The 16955-nt window shown below is 30.5% G+C and overlaps 1 protein-coding gene across 2 annotated transcripts; it reads right to left on the bottom strand.

The window, feature by feature from the left end:
• Positions 1-389: 389 nt before the first annotated feature.
• Positions 390-15663, bottom strand: LOC134687730 (vasculin-like). Of its 2 annotated transcripts, none has more exons than XM_063548188.1 (12): positions 14823-15663; positions 13604-13701; positions 12446-12524; positions 11758-11948; positions 10837-11052; positions 10094-10166; positions 9374-9462; positions 8283-8381; positions 5754-5912; positions 5357-5451; positions 4598-4697; positions 390-3846 (listed from the first exon to the last, which is right to left on the bottom strand). In XM_063548188.1, the coding sequence occupies exons 2-12, from the start codon at positions 13673-13675 to the stop codon at positions 3724-3726; spliced, it is 1296 nt and encodes a 431-aa protein (XP_063404258.1). In that variant the 5' UTR covers positions 13676-13701; positions 14823-15663; the 3' UTR covers positions 390-3723. The 2 variants fall into 2 exon arrangements, with proteins under 2 accessions (XP_063404258.1, XP_063404264.1); XM_063548194.1 differs by having other exon boundaries at positions 8283-8378.
• Between the last annotated feature and the right edge of the window lie 1292 nt (positions 15664-16955).

Raw genomic sequence — 16955 nt, 5'->3', positions numbered from 1 at the left:
TAAAAAAAGTGTTTTAAGTCAAACTATTCATTTCTGGGTCTCTTTCTCTTCAATCTAAGTAAGAATTGTTGGGGGGTTTTCCACACTATAAAATGTATAAAAACAAAATGAATGATGTGAGGGAGTGTCACTCTGGTCAACCCCATAGGGGATTGACGGCTTGAAGCCGTCTTTCCCCAAAAACTACTCCTATCTGCACCAGAATGATTAATAAGTACTTTGTGAAACATGTGCTTCTTATCTAAACCAAAAAATCTCTGTCAATTAAGGCACAAAGGCAAGATAATAAACTGACCTAATACTGACAGATTTTGATTGCACAAAAGAAGTGAAGTGTTGAGAGGTATTTGGAATGGTAGCAAAACAGTGTTATTACAATCTATGTGTGCTATACAAATTCTGTCACATAAACTAAATGTATAAAAAAGACTTTGAGCACTTCAATCAAATATCTTCTTCCTGACAAATAAAAAAAAAACTTGAAAAAAAATCCAATTTGGACGAGTGATTTTATGGGACGAAACTATAGATGTAATAATGTGTACAAAGATTCCAAATGATATTAACCTTCGTACTCTGGAATGATATGTCTTATTACCTAAGAGACTGTGCAATTTGGTCTTTACTTAAGACAGTAAATCTTTTTAGTTTGTATTGACTTCCATGAACTGATGATCCTTAAATTGTTATATAATGCCCCACCATTTCTACTTTTTCTATAATGCCATATTGATAATGTTATTTTTTTTTTATGGCCAAAATAATTTTACTTTACCATTTATCATCTATCAATTAATAACCTGGTTATCTTATTGTGAACATTATCTCCCTTTAACAATAAGGAGGAGGAAATATGTACTGCAGGAAAATCTAATCAAAGAGAGACAAAAACAAACAGAACAAAGCAGAAAGAAAATCCTCATTATGAGGTACAATGTCAGAAGCATATTTTACAATCAATACCTGAAAAGATTACTTTGTTATAAAATTTCATAATGTATTTCAAAATCCTTAATTCTATTTATAAACCAAAATGACTAACAAATCTATTTATCTGATGTATTCAATTCAAACATGAATTAAACATGTTTACAAACTCTCATGGCTGTCAAATATAAAATGTTAATTTGTAATTACAAAAATAAAGCCATTTGATTGTATTAAAATTTTCTACATATAAACATTCTAAATCATACAAGTATTCACAAGTTGTGAACAAGAAGATACAAAATATTGTACATCACTTCGACCATTATCTTTATAGATATATGACCATATTGATAGCTTTTTTTACTAGACCATAAGAATTTTTAGAGAAAGTGTTCCTACTCGTCAACATAGATTACAACCTCAACAGTTAATCATTAATCATTTGGTTCTAAGTATTTCTATTTCTATAAATGAAGACACACACGCAGGTGTTTTTTTTCATCTCAAATTTTTTTCTATGATGCATCTTATTTATCTCTAGCGGCAAATTCACTTCAATGGGTAATCATGTATTCATCTAATAGTTCACTATGGACAATACCGCTAAGATTTCACATTGTAATTTTGTAAATTGATTTTGAAAACGTGATAAAATTGTCAAACTCAAAATCCAACATGTTTAGAAATAATTGAATAGTACAAATTAAGAGTAGAAAAGTTGATGCAGAGGATGTTTTGAAATGTAAAGAATATATAAGTTTGCAAAATTGTATTTATTTTTTGTCATCAATTAATATATGGCAACAGCAATTTACAAATTACCAAAAAAGGTTGAAATAAAATTAATACATGTACATTTCAATGCATACCTTACAAAAGGGAGATCAGAGGAAAAATTCACAATCTTTACTTCTGTATGACCTGTGGTAACAAACATGAAAAGCTTTGTTTGACAAAAATAAGTGACCCTGAAATAATATTTCAATTTTCTTAATACTGTCTCTAAATATCACACTATTCCAACCTGCACAAATGGGCATGTTGAACTTTTTACAAACTATACAACACATCTGACTTTTCCTCTCCAACTTTGATGAAAAAATTAAACGCTTCCTTTATCTGCACTACCTTTTAATAAGCTACCCTGATTGTTTGGTGTTTATTCAGATATAACTTGATTTATGAAATATTCACCATCTCTGTGAGAGTTCAAATATATCTGTCATTTTACATTTACACCATTTACTTAAAAAGCCATTATTTTGTCACAAAATCGTTGTTGAAGAAAAAAATATTAGATGTATCATAATAATTGTGTCATACCCCAAAAGAAATAGGAAAGCCAATAATTTTTTCTCTTAAAAATTGGTTTTGTTTCAACATTAACAAAAACCTATTTAAAGATGTATTCTGAATATCAGTATAGGAACTTAAAATAAAAAATAAAAACTTTTCCCCATCATTAAAATATGTATACCTATACACATCACAAAAGATTTGAGATTAGATTCAAAGAAAAGAATCACATTCTTATTCTTAAAGCACTTTTTAAATAAACACATGTCACATTTATTCATAATAAAATATTCATTATACATTTAGTTGATGAGTTATTGGTCAGTTTGTTAAAGCAAGCTATCAAGGCAAATAAATACATAAGTGATTGAAGTCCAAATAAATAATCATTCAATTAATACTGCTTTGTGTCACATGAGATGCAATACTATTGATCAGTGAAGGGGAAGGAAAGATGCTACTATATTTCTGTATATTTTAAGTACCTTATTGTTCAATAATTGAAGTAAACATGGTGGAATAAGTGATAGTTTATAATGTTGTTTATAAACAGTTCTTAGAAAAACATTTAGGCCACACACAAAAGTGGAGGTTTTTAGGGCTTCCTCCACAAGAATCAGGGTAGGTAGGCAGATTTTGTATTTTAATTTTCTAAAATTCTTTATTTGGAGTAACTGTAATTTTGTCAAGATTGACAATAAAACTTGAAGTGAAGGCATACCATAATTAGGTAGGAAAACCCAAAACAACTGGTTTTTTTTCAACTATGGCCTTAATGAGAACAGAAATGATAGTTAATACATAACAAAAATTGAATTACAGATCATCTACAAATTAAGTCAACCAGAACATAAACCAAAAGTGCCTGTTAAGCTTAAATTACATTTAAAAATCATACCGGCACATAAATATACATTTCAAGCAAAGACAAATTTAAATGCCAACTATAATTCAACATGAAATAATTCAACTGATCACTAAATGCTGCTTATATCAAATCAACAAAATATTTCATCATACAAACAAAACATATAACTCTTGTAGTCTAATTTGTTTTTAACTTCTTGTCCACCTTGTTAAACAAAATTTTTCAGAAAAGGAAAATTAAAATATCAATCTATATATGTCATTAACTATCTCAAATCATTTATTCATGCTCATTGTCATATCTACAAAACATTTCACAAAAATCTATAAAAATAGGTTTGATTTCCTAAAGAAATATTTAACACCTTCTCTGTGTTTCCTTTCTGTAGTTAAATGATTAGATGATAAAAAAGAGTTGGACTAGTAAATAAAGTCCTATGATTGCATTTGTGCATCCTGTGCACCGGCAGTTGAAACAGCGGAGTCCATTTCTCACACAAATTAATCAAAGTTTCTCCTCACAGGAAAACTTGTTAAAGGGAAGTAACTCTGCCAATAATAGGAGACTTCTCCCAGGAAAAAAATCACAAAATTGTCAAGCACTGTTTAAATTGCTGCAAAAAACTGGCACTACTGTCCATCAGAATCAGAATCAGATGATGACAGAGTGTCATTTAACTCCTGAGCATTTGGCTGGTATACTGGAATATGCTTGGGGCTGAATGTTTTATTCACACGTGTATTTCGGTTTTGCTGAAACAAAGGGAAAAAGAGAATTAAAGTAAATATTTGTTTCCTGAAAGAAAGCATTATTTAGATTTTTTCCTACCTATTAAAGCGGAATAAGTATATTCTGTACTCTTTCTAAATTACTTCAAAACGTTTCCAGGAAAATGAATAAATGACAGTCATTAGAAGACTTCATGCCAGTTTAGATAGGTTTTGTCAAATTGTCAATAAAGAGTTGCATATTACAAATATATGCTTCCTTTGATTTATTTTGAACTTTTTCCTGAAAGTCCAAGAAACGTATGTGAACAAAATATACATGAGGATGAGAATAAATCCATAACAAAAATTATTAGTTTGTCCATGGTCAAAAAGGAGTGATGGATAAACTGAGATGTGCCAGACATAAGATGACAATATATAGACATTTTATTTTCATGCAAAATCATATCCTCTAGATGTCTCATCTTTTTATAAATTCCAGTTGATTACTAAGACAGGCATAAAAATTAGCCTGTAAGTTTTCTCAATCCACTTGTTTTATATTTATTATATCAAGGCCTTATATAACTGAATATGGTATGGGTTTTTCTCATTGTTGAAGGTGGTACGATTACCTATAATTACTTACATCCACTTCATTTTGGTGGATAATTGCCTCATTGGCAATCATACCACATCTCCTTATTTCTATATATGCAAAAACTACTTCAGTTGTCAATCTTGACTTCAAAACTAAGATCTTTGTAAGGTAGTCAAAATTTATGTACAATACCTGTTTTGTTGAATAGAGATCCTGGAACATTTTCTTGTCAGCTTCTGTTATTTCATAATCCTCTTGATCTGTTTCATTCCATCCCATTTCTTTTAGAAGCCTAATTAAAGAAAAGAAGCAAGTTAAACAATTACTTCTTTAAAATCATGCCAATGATCTATTCATGATTGATTTCTACAATTACAACATGTCCACAAAGAAATCTTTATGGTTTTTGGCGAAAAAATAACTAATTATGATGCAGATAAATAATGTGTTTTTACAAAGATAGGTTCTAGTATTTACACAAGATTTGGTTATATCCCAATTTGTTTTCTTTAATCAATGTTTAATTGCCAGTAATCTCAGATAATTAGTGTAAACAATATTTTATTATGAAAAATACAAGTATAAATTATAAACCCATTCACATAAGGATCCAGAAACTAGAATCTCAGATAATTGGATGAGTTTAAGGGTAATAACCTTTATCAGATCACTGGATGAATCATAATATACTTAGAGGTTAATTAGTGGAATGTGGAAGGCATTCAAAGGGGATTTTTGTTAAACTAAAAATCAAAATTTAATATTCTAAAAATTAATGAAACAGATTCTTACCAAGTTGATCGTGGATTATCGGGTTTATTCTTATTCTATCTCGATTGCTAAATGAGACCAGACTTTTAAATTGATAATTTAACATTTTCAATTAGATAAATCTGTTAATCCTATGAAATCAATGAGAGAATCTATATTTATCAATTCTGTATAATATACCTCTGTTCAGCCTCTAAAGAACTGGATAGCATGTTAGAAGAATCATCCATGGCAAGTCTTTCTACTCCATTGGTTAATTGGTCTGTATGATCATTCTAAAATGTAACAAGAAGAAAGACATTAGACAAAATGCTTCCTCCAAGTGACAAAAAAGGACATTAAATTTACATCCAATAACATGATTCATACTTTTTCATGCAAAATATACGTTTTCTTCATAATTAATGATATAACAAGAGTGCTTTGAAATTCCATATTTATGTCAAAGTTTCATTTTAAAGAAATGTTACAAATCATTTGACATAAGAATTTCATTATTACTTGTCCGTTCACTTGGATCTTTTCAGGTTTAGTTTAGTACAATATTCCATTATCATCTATAAATAATTTTCCATACCTTGATTGGCCATCCATCTTTACTTTGACTTGATTCTTGTCGGTCAGATCCACTATTTTCTTTTCTCAAGGCTCTCAAAAATTCACTCTTTTTGTTACCAAGGTTACGAGGTTGGGTAACAAATCTAGTGTTAAGAATTTCTATTGGTGAAGTAGGAGCCTGCAAAAAAAATCACAGTTCATTGTCATAAACTAAAAATACAATTTATTTGCCGGTCATATTTAATTGCCCATGGATTCTCTGACTAAGCACATGTCGTAAAATACCCCTTAAACAGATAGAAAGATAAAACAACAACAACCAGATGCTTTGCAGGGCGTAGCTTTATACGACCGCAGAGGTTGAACCCTGAACGGTTGGGGCAAGTATGGACACAACATTCAAGCTGGATTCAGCTCTAAATTTGGATTGTGATTAAATAGTTGACACAGCATAGGTTTCTGACACAGAATGAATGTGTTCTAATGAACTTAAAATTTTTGTTTTCTCTTAGAGCAATTCACTATGCTGTTCAATATTAATCCTCTCAAAAAAATGTTTGAAGAAATTTTCTTTTTATTTATGAAATTTCAAATGAGAACCAGATGCTTCGCAGGGCGTAGCTTTATACGACCGCAGAGGTTGAACCCTGAACGGTTGGGGCAAGTATGGACACAACATTCAAGCTGGATTCAGCTCTTAATTTGGATTGTGATTAAATAGTTGACACAGCATAGGTTTCTGACACAGAATGAATGTGTTCTAATGAACTTAAAATTTTTGTTTTCTCTTAGAGAAATTCACTATGCTGTTCAATATTAATCCTCTCAAAAAATGTTTGAAGAAATTTTCTTTTTATTTATGAAATTTCAAATGAGAAAAATTGAACCCAATTTTTTAATCACATCCCCCTTTCCCTTATTCCCAAACTAATCTCAATTAAAATATTCTAATGGAGTTTGAAACAATAACTACTCATTTAAATACATCATAAAATATTAAGATGTAAAAAAACTGCTTGTTATCACTGAATGGTAAAGATTATTTAAATTTATCAGTTGGTAGTAAAAAGTGAATATACATTGTATATTGTATATAACAAAGATTTAAGTTGATTCTGGACAAAGAAAGATAACTCCAATTAAAAAAAACTCTTGCAATAAGATATTTCTTGCTTACTATTTTGGACAAAGAAAGATAACTCTAATTAAAAAAAAAAAAATGCTATTTCACAACATTTTGAAATGAGATATTTCTTGCCATTGCACAATACTGTGCAATTGAAAAGACTTGCTATTGCACAATACTTAATATAATAATTTTAGATCCTGATTTGGACCAACTTGAAAACTGGGCCCATAATCAAAAATCTAAGTACATGTTTAGATTCAGCATATCAAAGAGGCCCAAGAATTTAATTTTTGTTAAAATCAAACTTAGTTTAATTTTGGACCCTTTGGACCTTAATGTAGGCCAATTTGAAAACGGGACCAAAAATGAAGTATCTACATACACAGTTAGATTTGGCATATCAAAGAACCCCATTTATTCAATTTTTGATGAAATCAAAAAAGTTTAATTTTGGACCCAGATTTGGACCAACTTGAAAACTGGGCCAATAATCAAGAATCTAAGTACATTTTTAGATTCAACATATCAAAGAACCCAACCGATTCATTTTTTGTCAAAATCAAACTAAGTTTAATTTTGGACCTTTTGGACCTTAATGTAGACCAATTTGAAAACATGACCAAAAGTTAAGAATCTACATACACAGTTAGATTCGGCATATCAAAGAACCCCAATTATTCAATTTTGATGAAATCAAACAAAGTTTAATTTTGGACCCTTTAGGCCCCTTTTTCCTAAACTGTTGGGACCAAAACTCCTAAAATCAATACCAACCTTCCTTTTATGGTCATTAACCTTGTGTTTAAATTTCATAGATTTCTATTTACTTATACTAACGTTATGGTGCGAAAACCAAGAAAAATGCTTATTTGGGTCCCTTTTTGGCCCCTAATTCCTAAACTGTTGCGACCTAAACTCCCAAAATCAATACCAATCTTCCTTTTGTGGTCATAAACATTGTATTTAAATTTCATTGATTTCTATTTACTTAAACTAAAGTTATTGTGCGAAAACCAAGAATAATGCTTATTTGGGCCCTTTTTTGGCCCCTAATTCCTAATCTGTTGAAACCAAAACTCCCGAAATCAATCCCAACCTTTCTTTTGTGGTCATCAACCTTGTGTCAAAATTTCATAGATTTCTATTAACTTAAACTAAAGTTATAGTGCGAAAACCAAGAAAATGCTTATTTGGGCCCTTTTTGGCCCCTAATTCCTAAAATGTTGGGACCAAAACTCCCAAAATCAATACCAACCTTCCTTTTATGGTCATAAACCTTGTGTTAAAATTTCTATTCACTTTTACTAAAGTTAGAGTGCGAAAACTAAAAGTATTCGGACGACGCAAACGTGATAGCAATATACGATGAAATTTTTTTCAAAATTTGAACATGAGGCTGCAACTAACTTGGATCAGTACCTCTTTAGAATTGGTTTTGACTGAGCTAAACGGTTCCTTCTGTAAGCCACCATTCAACCTAAGACCTTCCTTTCCTGGTTTTCTGTTGATAGCACTCTGCTGTGAAACAAAATTAAAATATTTTAACTAAAGATAAATACTTTACAGTCAAACATACATAGTGTAAACGAAACATGTCATAAACCTTTACCATAACCATTCATGTGTAATAGAAAGCCAAGAGAGGACCAATCATGACCATCAACTGACAAATGGTCTATTTGTAATCGTTTAGTTCTGGATCTTAACTAGCTATAGGAAAGCAGAACAAATGAATGAAGGGATGAACATTAAATCTAATCTATAACTTGCTGGATGAGAGGATAATATCAAAAGCTTAAAAGTCAGAAACACACATGTTTTAATATCATTTACATTGTACATTTCAATTTTTCAATCATACTCATTTTCAAATTTATGAAGCTAAGCTTGACTTTAACATCATTGAAACTGGTGTATTATCAAGTAAATTTTTTTTCTCAGTAATTCAAATTATTTAGTCAATGCACATCTGAGAATCACCAAAATTGCCATTTCTGAAAAAAGCAATTTTTCATAAATATCATACTCAAACATGAATATTGAAGACAAGAGATGACAACACAGCTTCAATATTACAAAAATAAGTGATCAGCATGGATATTTCAAATTTTGTTCAATATTTTACAACACAAATAAATATTTAAAGAAATGTAGCTTTCAGTGTTATTTCATTGCAATTTTTTAATTAAATTTACATTTCCAAGAGATATAATTTTTGTGAAAAACAATTAATGTAGAAGTAGTCTTTAAACATCATATGCTAAAATCAAAGGACTGGACTATTGGTATTTTTTTTTAAAGCATACTCAATTGGAATTGTTTTCCATGTCATTTTATCGCCTTTTATAATGTATGGGTTTTGCTCTTTGCTGAAGGTCTTACTTTAACCTGTAGTTAGTAACTTGTATGTTATTTGGTCTTTGATGGAAAGTTGTTTCTGACATTGACAATCATACCACTTCCTATGTTTTCTATCAATATACATATTATCTGCTCCTGATTATACATACTTTATTTGGCACAAGTGTTTTATAAATGTTGGCAGTCTGTCGGTTGTCTGATAGTTTACTTGAAGTTCCTTTTCCATGAGGAGGGTGTTCTACAAAATCAAAAGTGATGTTTAGACATTTGTATCTTAACATAACTACTGGTACAATACAACAAAATAAAATTCAATATGTTACATATTCTGATTACTCACAGGGTCATTAGTCTCGGGAACAATTTGTTTGAATATATACTAACAATTTTTGTGCATGCAAACTTCGATCTACATCTTACACCTCCCTTTTGCCCATACCATTCTTACTTCACAAGAAAAATAGGCATATATGCATCACATAATGTTTCTTCAAATCATAAAATATGAAAATACATAAAAATAACAAAATTTTACAGACTCTTCTACCTTCTTTATTTACTTTATAACATTTGCTACAACATTCCCTACTCATTCAACAATCTTGGAACCATAACAAACACCATTCTAATTTCATTTATCATTAATACTGATGATAAACATTGAAATATACACTTTATACAGGAATTTCAAAATAATGATCAGACAAATCGTGGTTCAAATTTGTCCACTTGTTTTCCATGGTGGTTATCAAAATATGAAGACACTACTCTTATCAATGACAATGGGAATACAGTAAGTACATTTTTGTGTGCAGATTCAAGTTTCCCTAGCTAGTTGATGCAGAAAGAGTTGTTCAGAAATAACCTACCCCACACACTACTGCCATTTGTAAGCTTGCCATTCGTAGACGTCTCAGATTTTTCTTCTCCATTAAGTGATGGCTACAAGTATAATTTCATTCATAAATGTCTACAAATCAAGCTGTTTTATCTAATAATTTAATATAAGATAAAGTTAAAATGAGTTATCTGTTCATTCCTATTGATGAAATTTTCAAACTTTTTCTTTGATTAAAAAGTTAAAACTGCAAGCTGAAATTAATGTTAATGGGATACCAGAGGAATAAACAAACAAAATTTAAATGTGCAAAAAACAGAAATACAATGCTTTATGAAAGAAAAGACTTTGAGTTTGATAGTGATCTTGCTCAAAAGCTTTTAAAATTCATTTTTCCTTATTCATGTATGCTCTGTATGCCCCTTGTGGGCCCTTAATTGGAAATAAAATATGTTCTGTTCTGTTCTGTTCTATAACAAAGTCATAATTAAGTTTAAATGTGAATGAAGGACAACACATCCTTTCAAATACTTAATAAGATACATGTATATATTTCATATCCAACCAATCCTGAAAACAAATTACTAAAATAGTAATTTAATCTGCTGATGATTCACTACTATTTGTGGGATTACAATTTTTGTGGATTCTGATTATTTTCAACAAAGTTTCAAATTTCGGTAGGTTTGTATGTCAAATTTTTCAGAACAACTATTACAGACATCCACAGAAATTGAACTTGACAAATAAAAATCCAGTATACTAATAACATACAAATTCATCTTGAAATGGAGGTTTGTCTTTGTCATCATCTTTTCCTTTTGATTTGTCTTCTTTATCCTTGGAGTTTGTCCTTCCATCTCTCTCATAATTTCCACGTTTGGTATTGACTCTGCTGTTAGGGTAATTGGCGTAGTAAGAATGGTCACCATGATAGTAATCAAAAGAGTAGAGGTCATAATATCCTGGAGGGTAAGGGGCACCATTTATCTATAATCACAAGAAATATGTTATAATTATAATCTACTTACAAATGCATTTAAAAATGGTAATATAAATTTTTCATGGGTCTAAATGTCAGAGCAAATTACTGTTTTCCTATCAACAACAGATTCTAAAAAGATGTTTTGATCATACACAATCTCTCAAGATGCATGTTGCTTATAAAAAGGTTCAGTTTTTGTTTAAATAACATGCACAACATAAAGGACTTTTTTATGTTACAATTTAAATAAAATTAAGTGTTTTTGTCAAATTGTTTACAATTTATTTTTTTTAATTTTAAAAATAAATAAATAATCCACTGCTCCATTTTAAGCTTAATGATGCTGAATATTTACAGTATATCAGAAACCATACTTCTTTTCAAATCTTTTGAGCTGTAGGCAACAAATACAAAACATACTGATAACAAGAAAGGGTCCATAGTACACAGATGCCCCATCCACAATATCATTATCTATGTTCAGTGGACAGTGAAAATGGGTTTAAAACTCTAATTTGGCATTCAGATAAGAAAGATCATGTCATAGGGAACATGTGTACTAACTTTCAAGTTTATTTGACTTCAACTTCATCAAAAACTACCTCAACTAAAAATTTATTATGAAATTGTGATTATTCGAACAATTCAAGTTACTATGATACAAGAGTCGCATGAAAAAGACTACTTTAGTTTCAATATAAACCAAATACCTGATTAAATCTCATGTTTGGAGGGTACTTCCCTTCACGACTAGGTGATCTATAAATAGAAGGTTGAGAGTTGTAGGGCATGCCATAGCCATTGTAGTAACCGTAAGGACCATAAGGAGGATATCCACTGTAGTAATCGTCTTCAACTGAATGATGTCTGTATTTACCACCAGCTAAAGGGTGTCGTTTATCTAAAATAAAACAAACACATTTCATTATCTATTTTTAAAACACCAATAAGAATTGTTAATGAATATTCATATTTATTCAATACATGTATTCACAGTGTCGATGAAGGCAGTAAGGGCTATTCCATTTTAATGAATGGAGGAGGTCAAAACTAACTTTCCTTCCTGCCCTAATATATATTAATAAATAACAAAATAAGATGTGTAACTGTTACAGATACTGTATACCAAATATTGTTGACTTATCATAAGTGGTTCCCCTTTAATTGACATAATCACAATCCGTAATAAACCATCTACTAAGGTCACACGCAACAACATGTGGATTATTTTTTTTAAAACAATGGGTCAAGATAGTGTTTAACTTAAATCCCAAATAGTTAGAGGAATATATATATATATATATATATCCGCCTGTACCTTGTTAATACACTATTATTTTGTATCAGATACATTTATTAGGAAAACATAATTATTATACAAACAGCTAAATATCTTACTGAAGAAAGAATCATCTTTATGAGATCTTGGTCTGCTGTTGCTTTTGTCACTATCAAAAGGCTTGGATCCTGATTGCTTCTACAAATTAAATTTACATAACAATAACCAAATAAATAATGATTGTGAATGGGTTTTTTTTAATTTTTGTTTCATTCCATATAAATTTAACAAAGACTTACAAAGTAACTAATAAAAGTACTCTACGGCTAAAATAATCTGGAAAATTAATAAAACTCAAAATTATTTGAATGGCTTTTGTGTTGTTGGTGTGCTATATAATTTATTCATGAGCAAATTCGACATTATAGGAAGCAAATCTATCTCAATTTTCTAATGAAAATTCATGACCGTGAGTTATTTTTCTAGACTACTTTCAACAGTTATTCTAATTTAAGAGGACAAAGCATACGTTCATCCTTGTATGCTAGAATGGAGAACAAATACACAGGCCTAATCGTATCTTAATTTGGATACAAAAAATAAACAAATAGTACAGAGAATCCATTCAGTGGTTTGGATGAATAATTGGAATGCTGATACATGTACATGTAAATCACATAAAGAAGATTCACAATTCAATATTATCTTCAAATATTCAAACAAGACACAAATTTCTGTTGAAAAATTAAAAATCCATGGGAGTTTAGCTTAACTTGCACTACCTATGCAGATGGCCAAGACGTCCACGTATACCAGCAGACTTGTCCACTTACAACAGGGGATCAAGGGTTAATGAAGCCAAATACTGCATTGAAGACCTCTCCTGGCAGATGATTTCAAATTTCCAATGTGAAACACATTAATTATTTCATTTTTTTAAGCAAAATCTTTCTCTTTTACATTAAAAGATCCAAAATAAAGAAAAGAGAGAACTACATTGTTGTATGTGGTGAGTTTCACTTGCTGGCTAGTTTTAATTAAATCAATTTGCATCGAGCAAGTGAAATAGCTCTTTATATTTCCAACCTTGAAGTTGTCTTCACTATTATTAACTTTAGAGTCTAAAGCCCAAGAGCTTAATTTTTTTATAATTCTAATCAGATTCTGTTAGCTTGTGGAGATGATTCTTAAACCCCTAAAGCATTTTTTACAAGCCTGAGCTGCTGGGCCTGAGGTTTAGGTTGAAGACTGAGTAAATAACTGTTATAAATACTTACAGGAGCTTCGTGTGATGGAATCTTTAGCCAAGCCGGTGCAAAATCGTGCTTTGGAGCGTTGTTTGTGGCCATCACAAGATCATCATCACTAACATTACCTTCAAAGATAATCAAATGGCAAGCTTATTAATGACTGACTGAAAATTTTGTACAAAACACTCACTGCTTTATTCCATATTTAATCAAGTATAAAAATTTACCACATTAAAAATGATGATGATTAAAGATACACAGCTAATTAAAAATGTCACTCTTCTTTATACCTTACATCACTATTAACTTGTTTAAATTATTTTAGATTTTAACCTTAATATCTGACAAATTTACAACTGTATTAAAAATTATAATGATTTAAGGTGTTACCACACACCTTGACTTAAATTAATCAGCTTTTTTATTTTTCACAAAATTTTGACAGAATATGTATTTTGACCCTTCGACATAATATCAAAATTTCAAAAAAATTGAACCAAACACATTAATTTAAAAAAAATGGTTGAATTCATGTATATACAATGTATCATAAACTTAGTCTTCATCATTTTTTACACATCCATATCGTATAATTGTATATATTTTTTTTCTTTTCAATGTGTAATGAACTTTTGATGTGAGCATATGGCAGCTAATTAACTGTTGTGTTTTCAAGCTGTTCTCAGTTTACTGATTGTCACCTTAGTAAACAGTCAATAAAGAAGCATGGATATTTAGCATGTGTTTAACATGTTCAATACAATCATAATAAGTTTATTTCAATGACTGATCCATCATTTTGTCCATGTGTATTGCAATCACAGGATTTTTACAAGAAATGTCACACTGAGTTCACTGCATACGGAAAGCAAACAATGTATCTGAGAATTGTTTACTGGACACAAATTTGGACAACTCATAGAATTTTCTTGAGAAAAATGTACATATTTTATTTCTCAATAACATTTACTGGCATCTTTTACCAAAACATCTTGAAATACGAATTAAAAGACTGTATTTAGAATCTCACAAAAATAAACCAAATAAAATAAATAAAGCATGTTTTGTTTGAAGTATGTGTATTAATTAAACATTAAATCTAAAAATAAAGTTCCCAAAAACAATTAAACACCATGTCCACAATGGTATCTTTTCTCATAATTAAAAAAAATAAAAGCTACATGAATACAATAATATATGATCGCATAAATAACCTTAAAACAAGAATTAGAAAAATATATCTTACCAGGGTTTTTAAGAATGTTCCTTCTTTTTTTAAACCCAGTAACAGCTTGACGATTCTTTACCAGCTCCTGTTTTTTGTACTGCACTCCGCAGATTAAGGCACTTTACAATATAAAACAACAACACCAATTTGTCAAGGAAAAATTTCACATTGAGTCTATCATGGAAATGAAGAGAAATGAAACAGCAACTGCAAAGTTGCCACAGTTGTGAAATCAGCTTGTCATTGTAGCCAATTTATCAACCTTACATAAAAAAGTTTCTGGTGAAATTAAACAGCTGCAGACAACTGGTAAACTAAGACTAGAGCATCTTCATTCTGCTTATATTACAATTTCGTATATGTTGTCATCGGCTGATCAAGAATCATCAACTTTCAAAAATGACATGCCAAAAACGTTTTACAGAGTTGTCGAACGTTGACCTTGACCGGATTCTATTTTCTCAATTTCTAATATTCTCAAAATCCAAATTATCTTGTACACAGTTAATTCTCTTCCTAATGCTAATTCTACATGGAGTTCGTAGTATTACATCTAGGACTCTGTTTATCGCTATCTAATTCAAATGATTTGGCATATCAACACATGGAGCCGAAAAAGACATAAACCGCGAATTGTTTACTTCTAAATATTGTTTAAAAAGTCTATTATCTGTTTTAGTATTGACCAAACTGACTTATTATGGCTTCTCTAATTATTCCTGCATTTGTTTCAGGTACTGTCAATGTTCATTTTACGTTCAAAAGTTTTCCTTTTTCTTTTTAAATAGTTCGATCACTTATGAATTTCTTTGCAAGTAACAAATATGGCGCAAAGTTTTCCCATCATGCAATGTAATGTTTCTATAATAATCTCAAAACAAAAGCAAAAACAAAAGAATAAATGATAATCGTTGAAAAAAAATCTTCAAAATAAGGTTTTCGAAAGATAAATATATTTTGAAATCAGAAAAAAATCATAGAAAACTGACAAAACTCAAGATTTCTAAAGTAAATAATACAAACGATGTCGGAGTGGACATACAAAAATTCCGTCTTTTGTATATTTTCTTACCTAATTTACCCAACGAACAGAGTTAGAAAACTGATAATCTACTACTTTCAAAGATCTTCAAACTAAGGAGCATATATGAAAAATAAAGTCGTCCTTTCATTTTAGCGTTTAACGAGTGAATGAGTATCATGTTTGTAACTTTCAAAATTATTAATATAGAGCAACTCTGCAACTCTGTGTATGTAACTGACTCTTGAGTCAAGTTAGCGGATCACTGTATTTTTAGACTCACCTACAAAATTTACGTAAAACAACCATTTACGATAAAAACAAATTTAAGTTGCTGCTGCTTCATTGCGGAACAGCTTTCCAGCACATTTTTTAGGAAAGAGCACAGCTTTTACCAGTTCAAGAGTGTTATAAATGTATACCTCATCAGTCCTGGATAAATCTGAATGTCGCTATTCTGCATTTAGATAACATTTTCTTTTTATTTCATTGTGCCTTATTTGCATTACTGTTCTCCTTTATTGCGAATTCTAGCATGTATACATTTGTTTCCCACGACTGTGTTGTGCCGCTCAAGTTATTTGTTTGCTTTCCTATTTTTGAGGGGGGAGGGTGGAGTCGGAGAGGCCCTGATCCCGAAATCCCGTGCTAAAAACATGAAATTCCGGGATCCCGAATTTAAAGAAATTTAAATCCCGACATCCCGAAATTCTAATAAAGAATTCCCGTAACCCGAAAGGACCAATCCCGAAATCCCGAGCTAAAAAACACCCGATCCCGACATCCCGGAAAAGCCCCCCCCCCCCCCCCTAATTTTTAGCTTGTATGAAATCTTGGGGTTTTTTTTGTGTGTTTTTTTCTTTCTAGTTTGCATTTTTTGTTTAAGACCTCAACCCTCCCCCGTACCTCTAGCCAATGCAGAAAAAAACAAACGCACTTATAATACGCACGGTAAAACTCAGATTAAGAGCAGTCCGAGTCCGATGTCAGAATATGAAACAAAAGAAAATAACAAAAATGACAATAATACAAAAATAACAACAGACTGCCAGCTCCAGACCTCAATTAAACTGATTGAAAGATTATGTCTTCATCATATGAATATCAGGTACAATCCCTCCTGTTAGGGG

Source organism: Mytilus trossulus, chromosome 1 (assembly GCF_036588685.1).
Source record: "Mytilus trossulus isolate FHL-02 chromosome 1, PNRI_Mtr1.1.1.hap1, whole genome shotgun sequence".
In the NCBI taxonomy this organism is placed as follows: domain Eukaryota; kingdom Metazoa; phylum Mollusca; class Bivalvia; order Mytilida; family Mytilidae; genus Mytilus; species Mytilus trossulus.
Note: the sequence above shows the minus strand (reverse complement) of the source record. Positions and strands in the feature narration are given on the sequence as shown.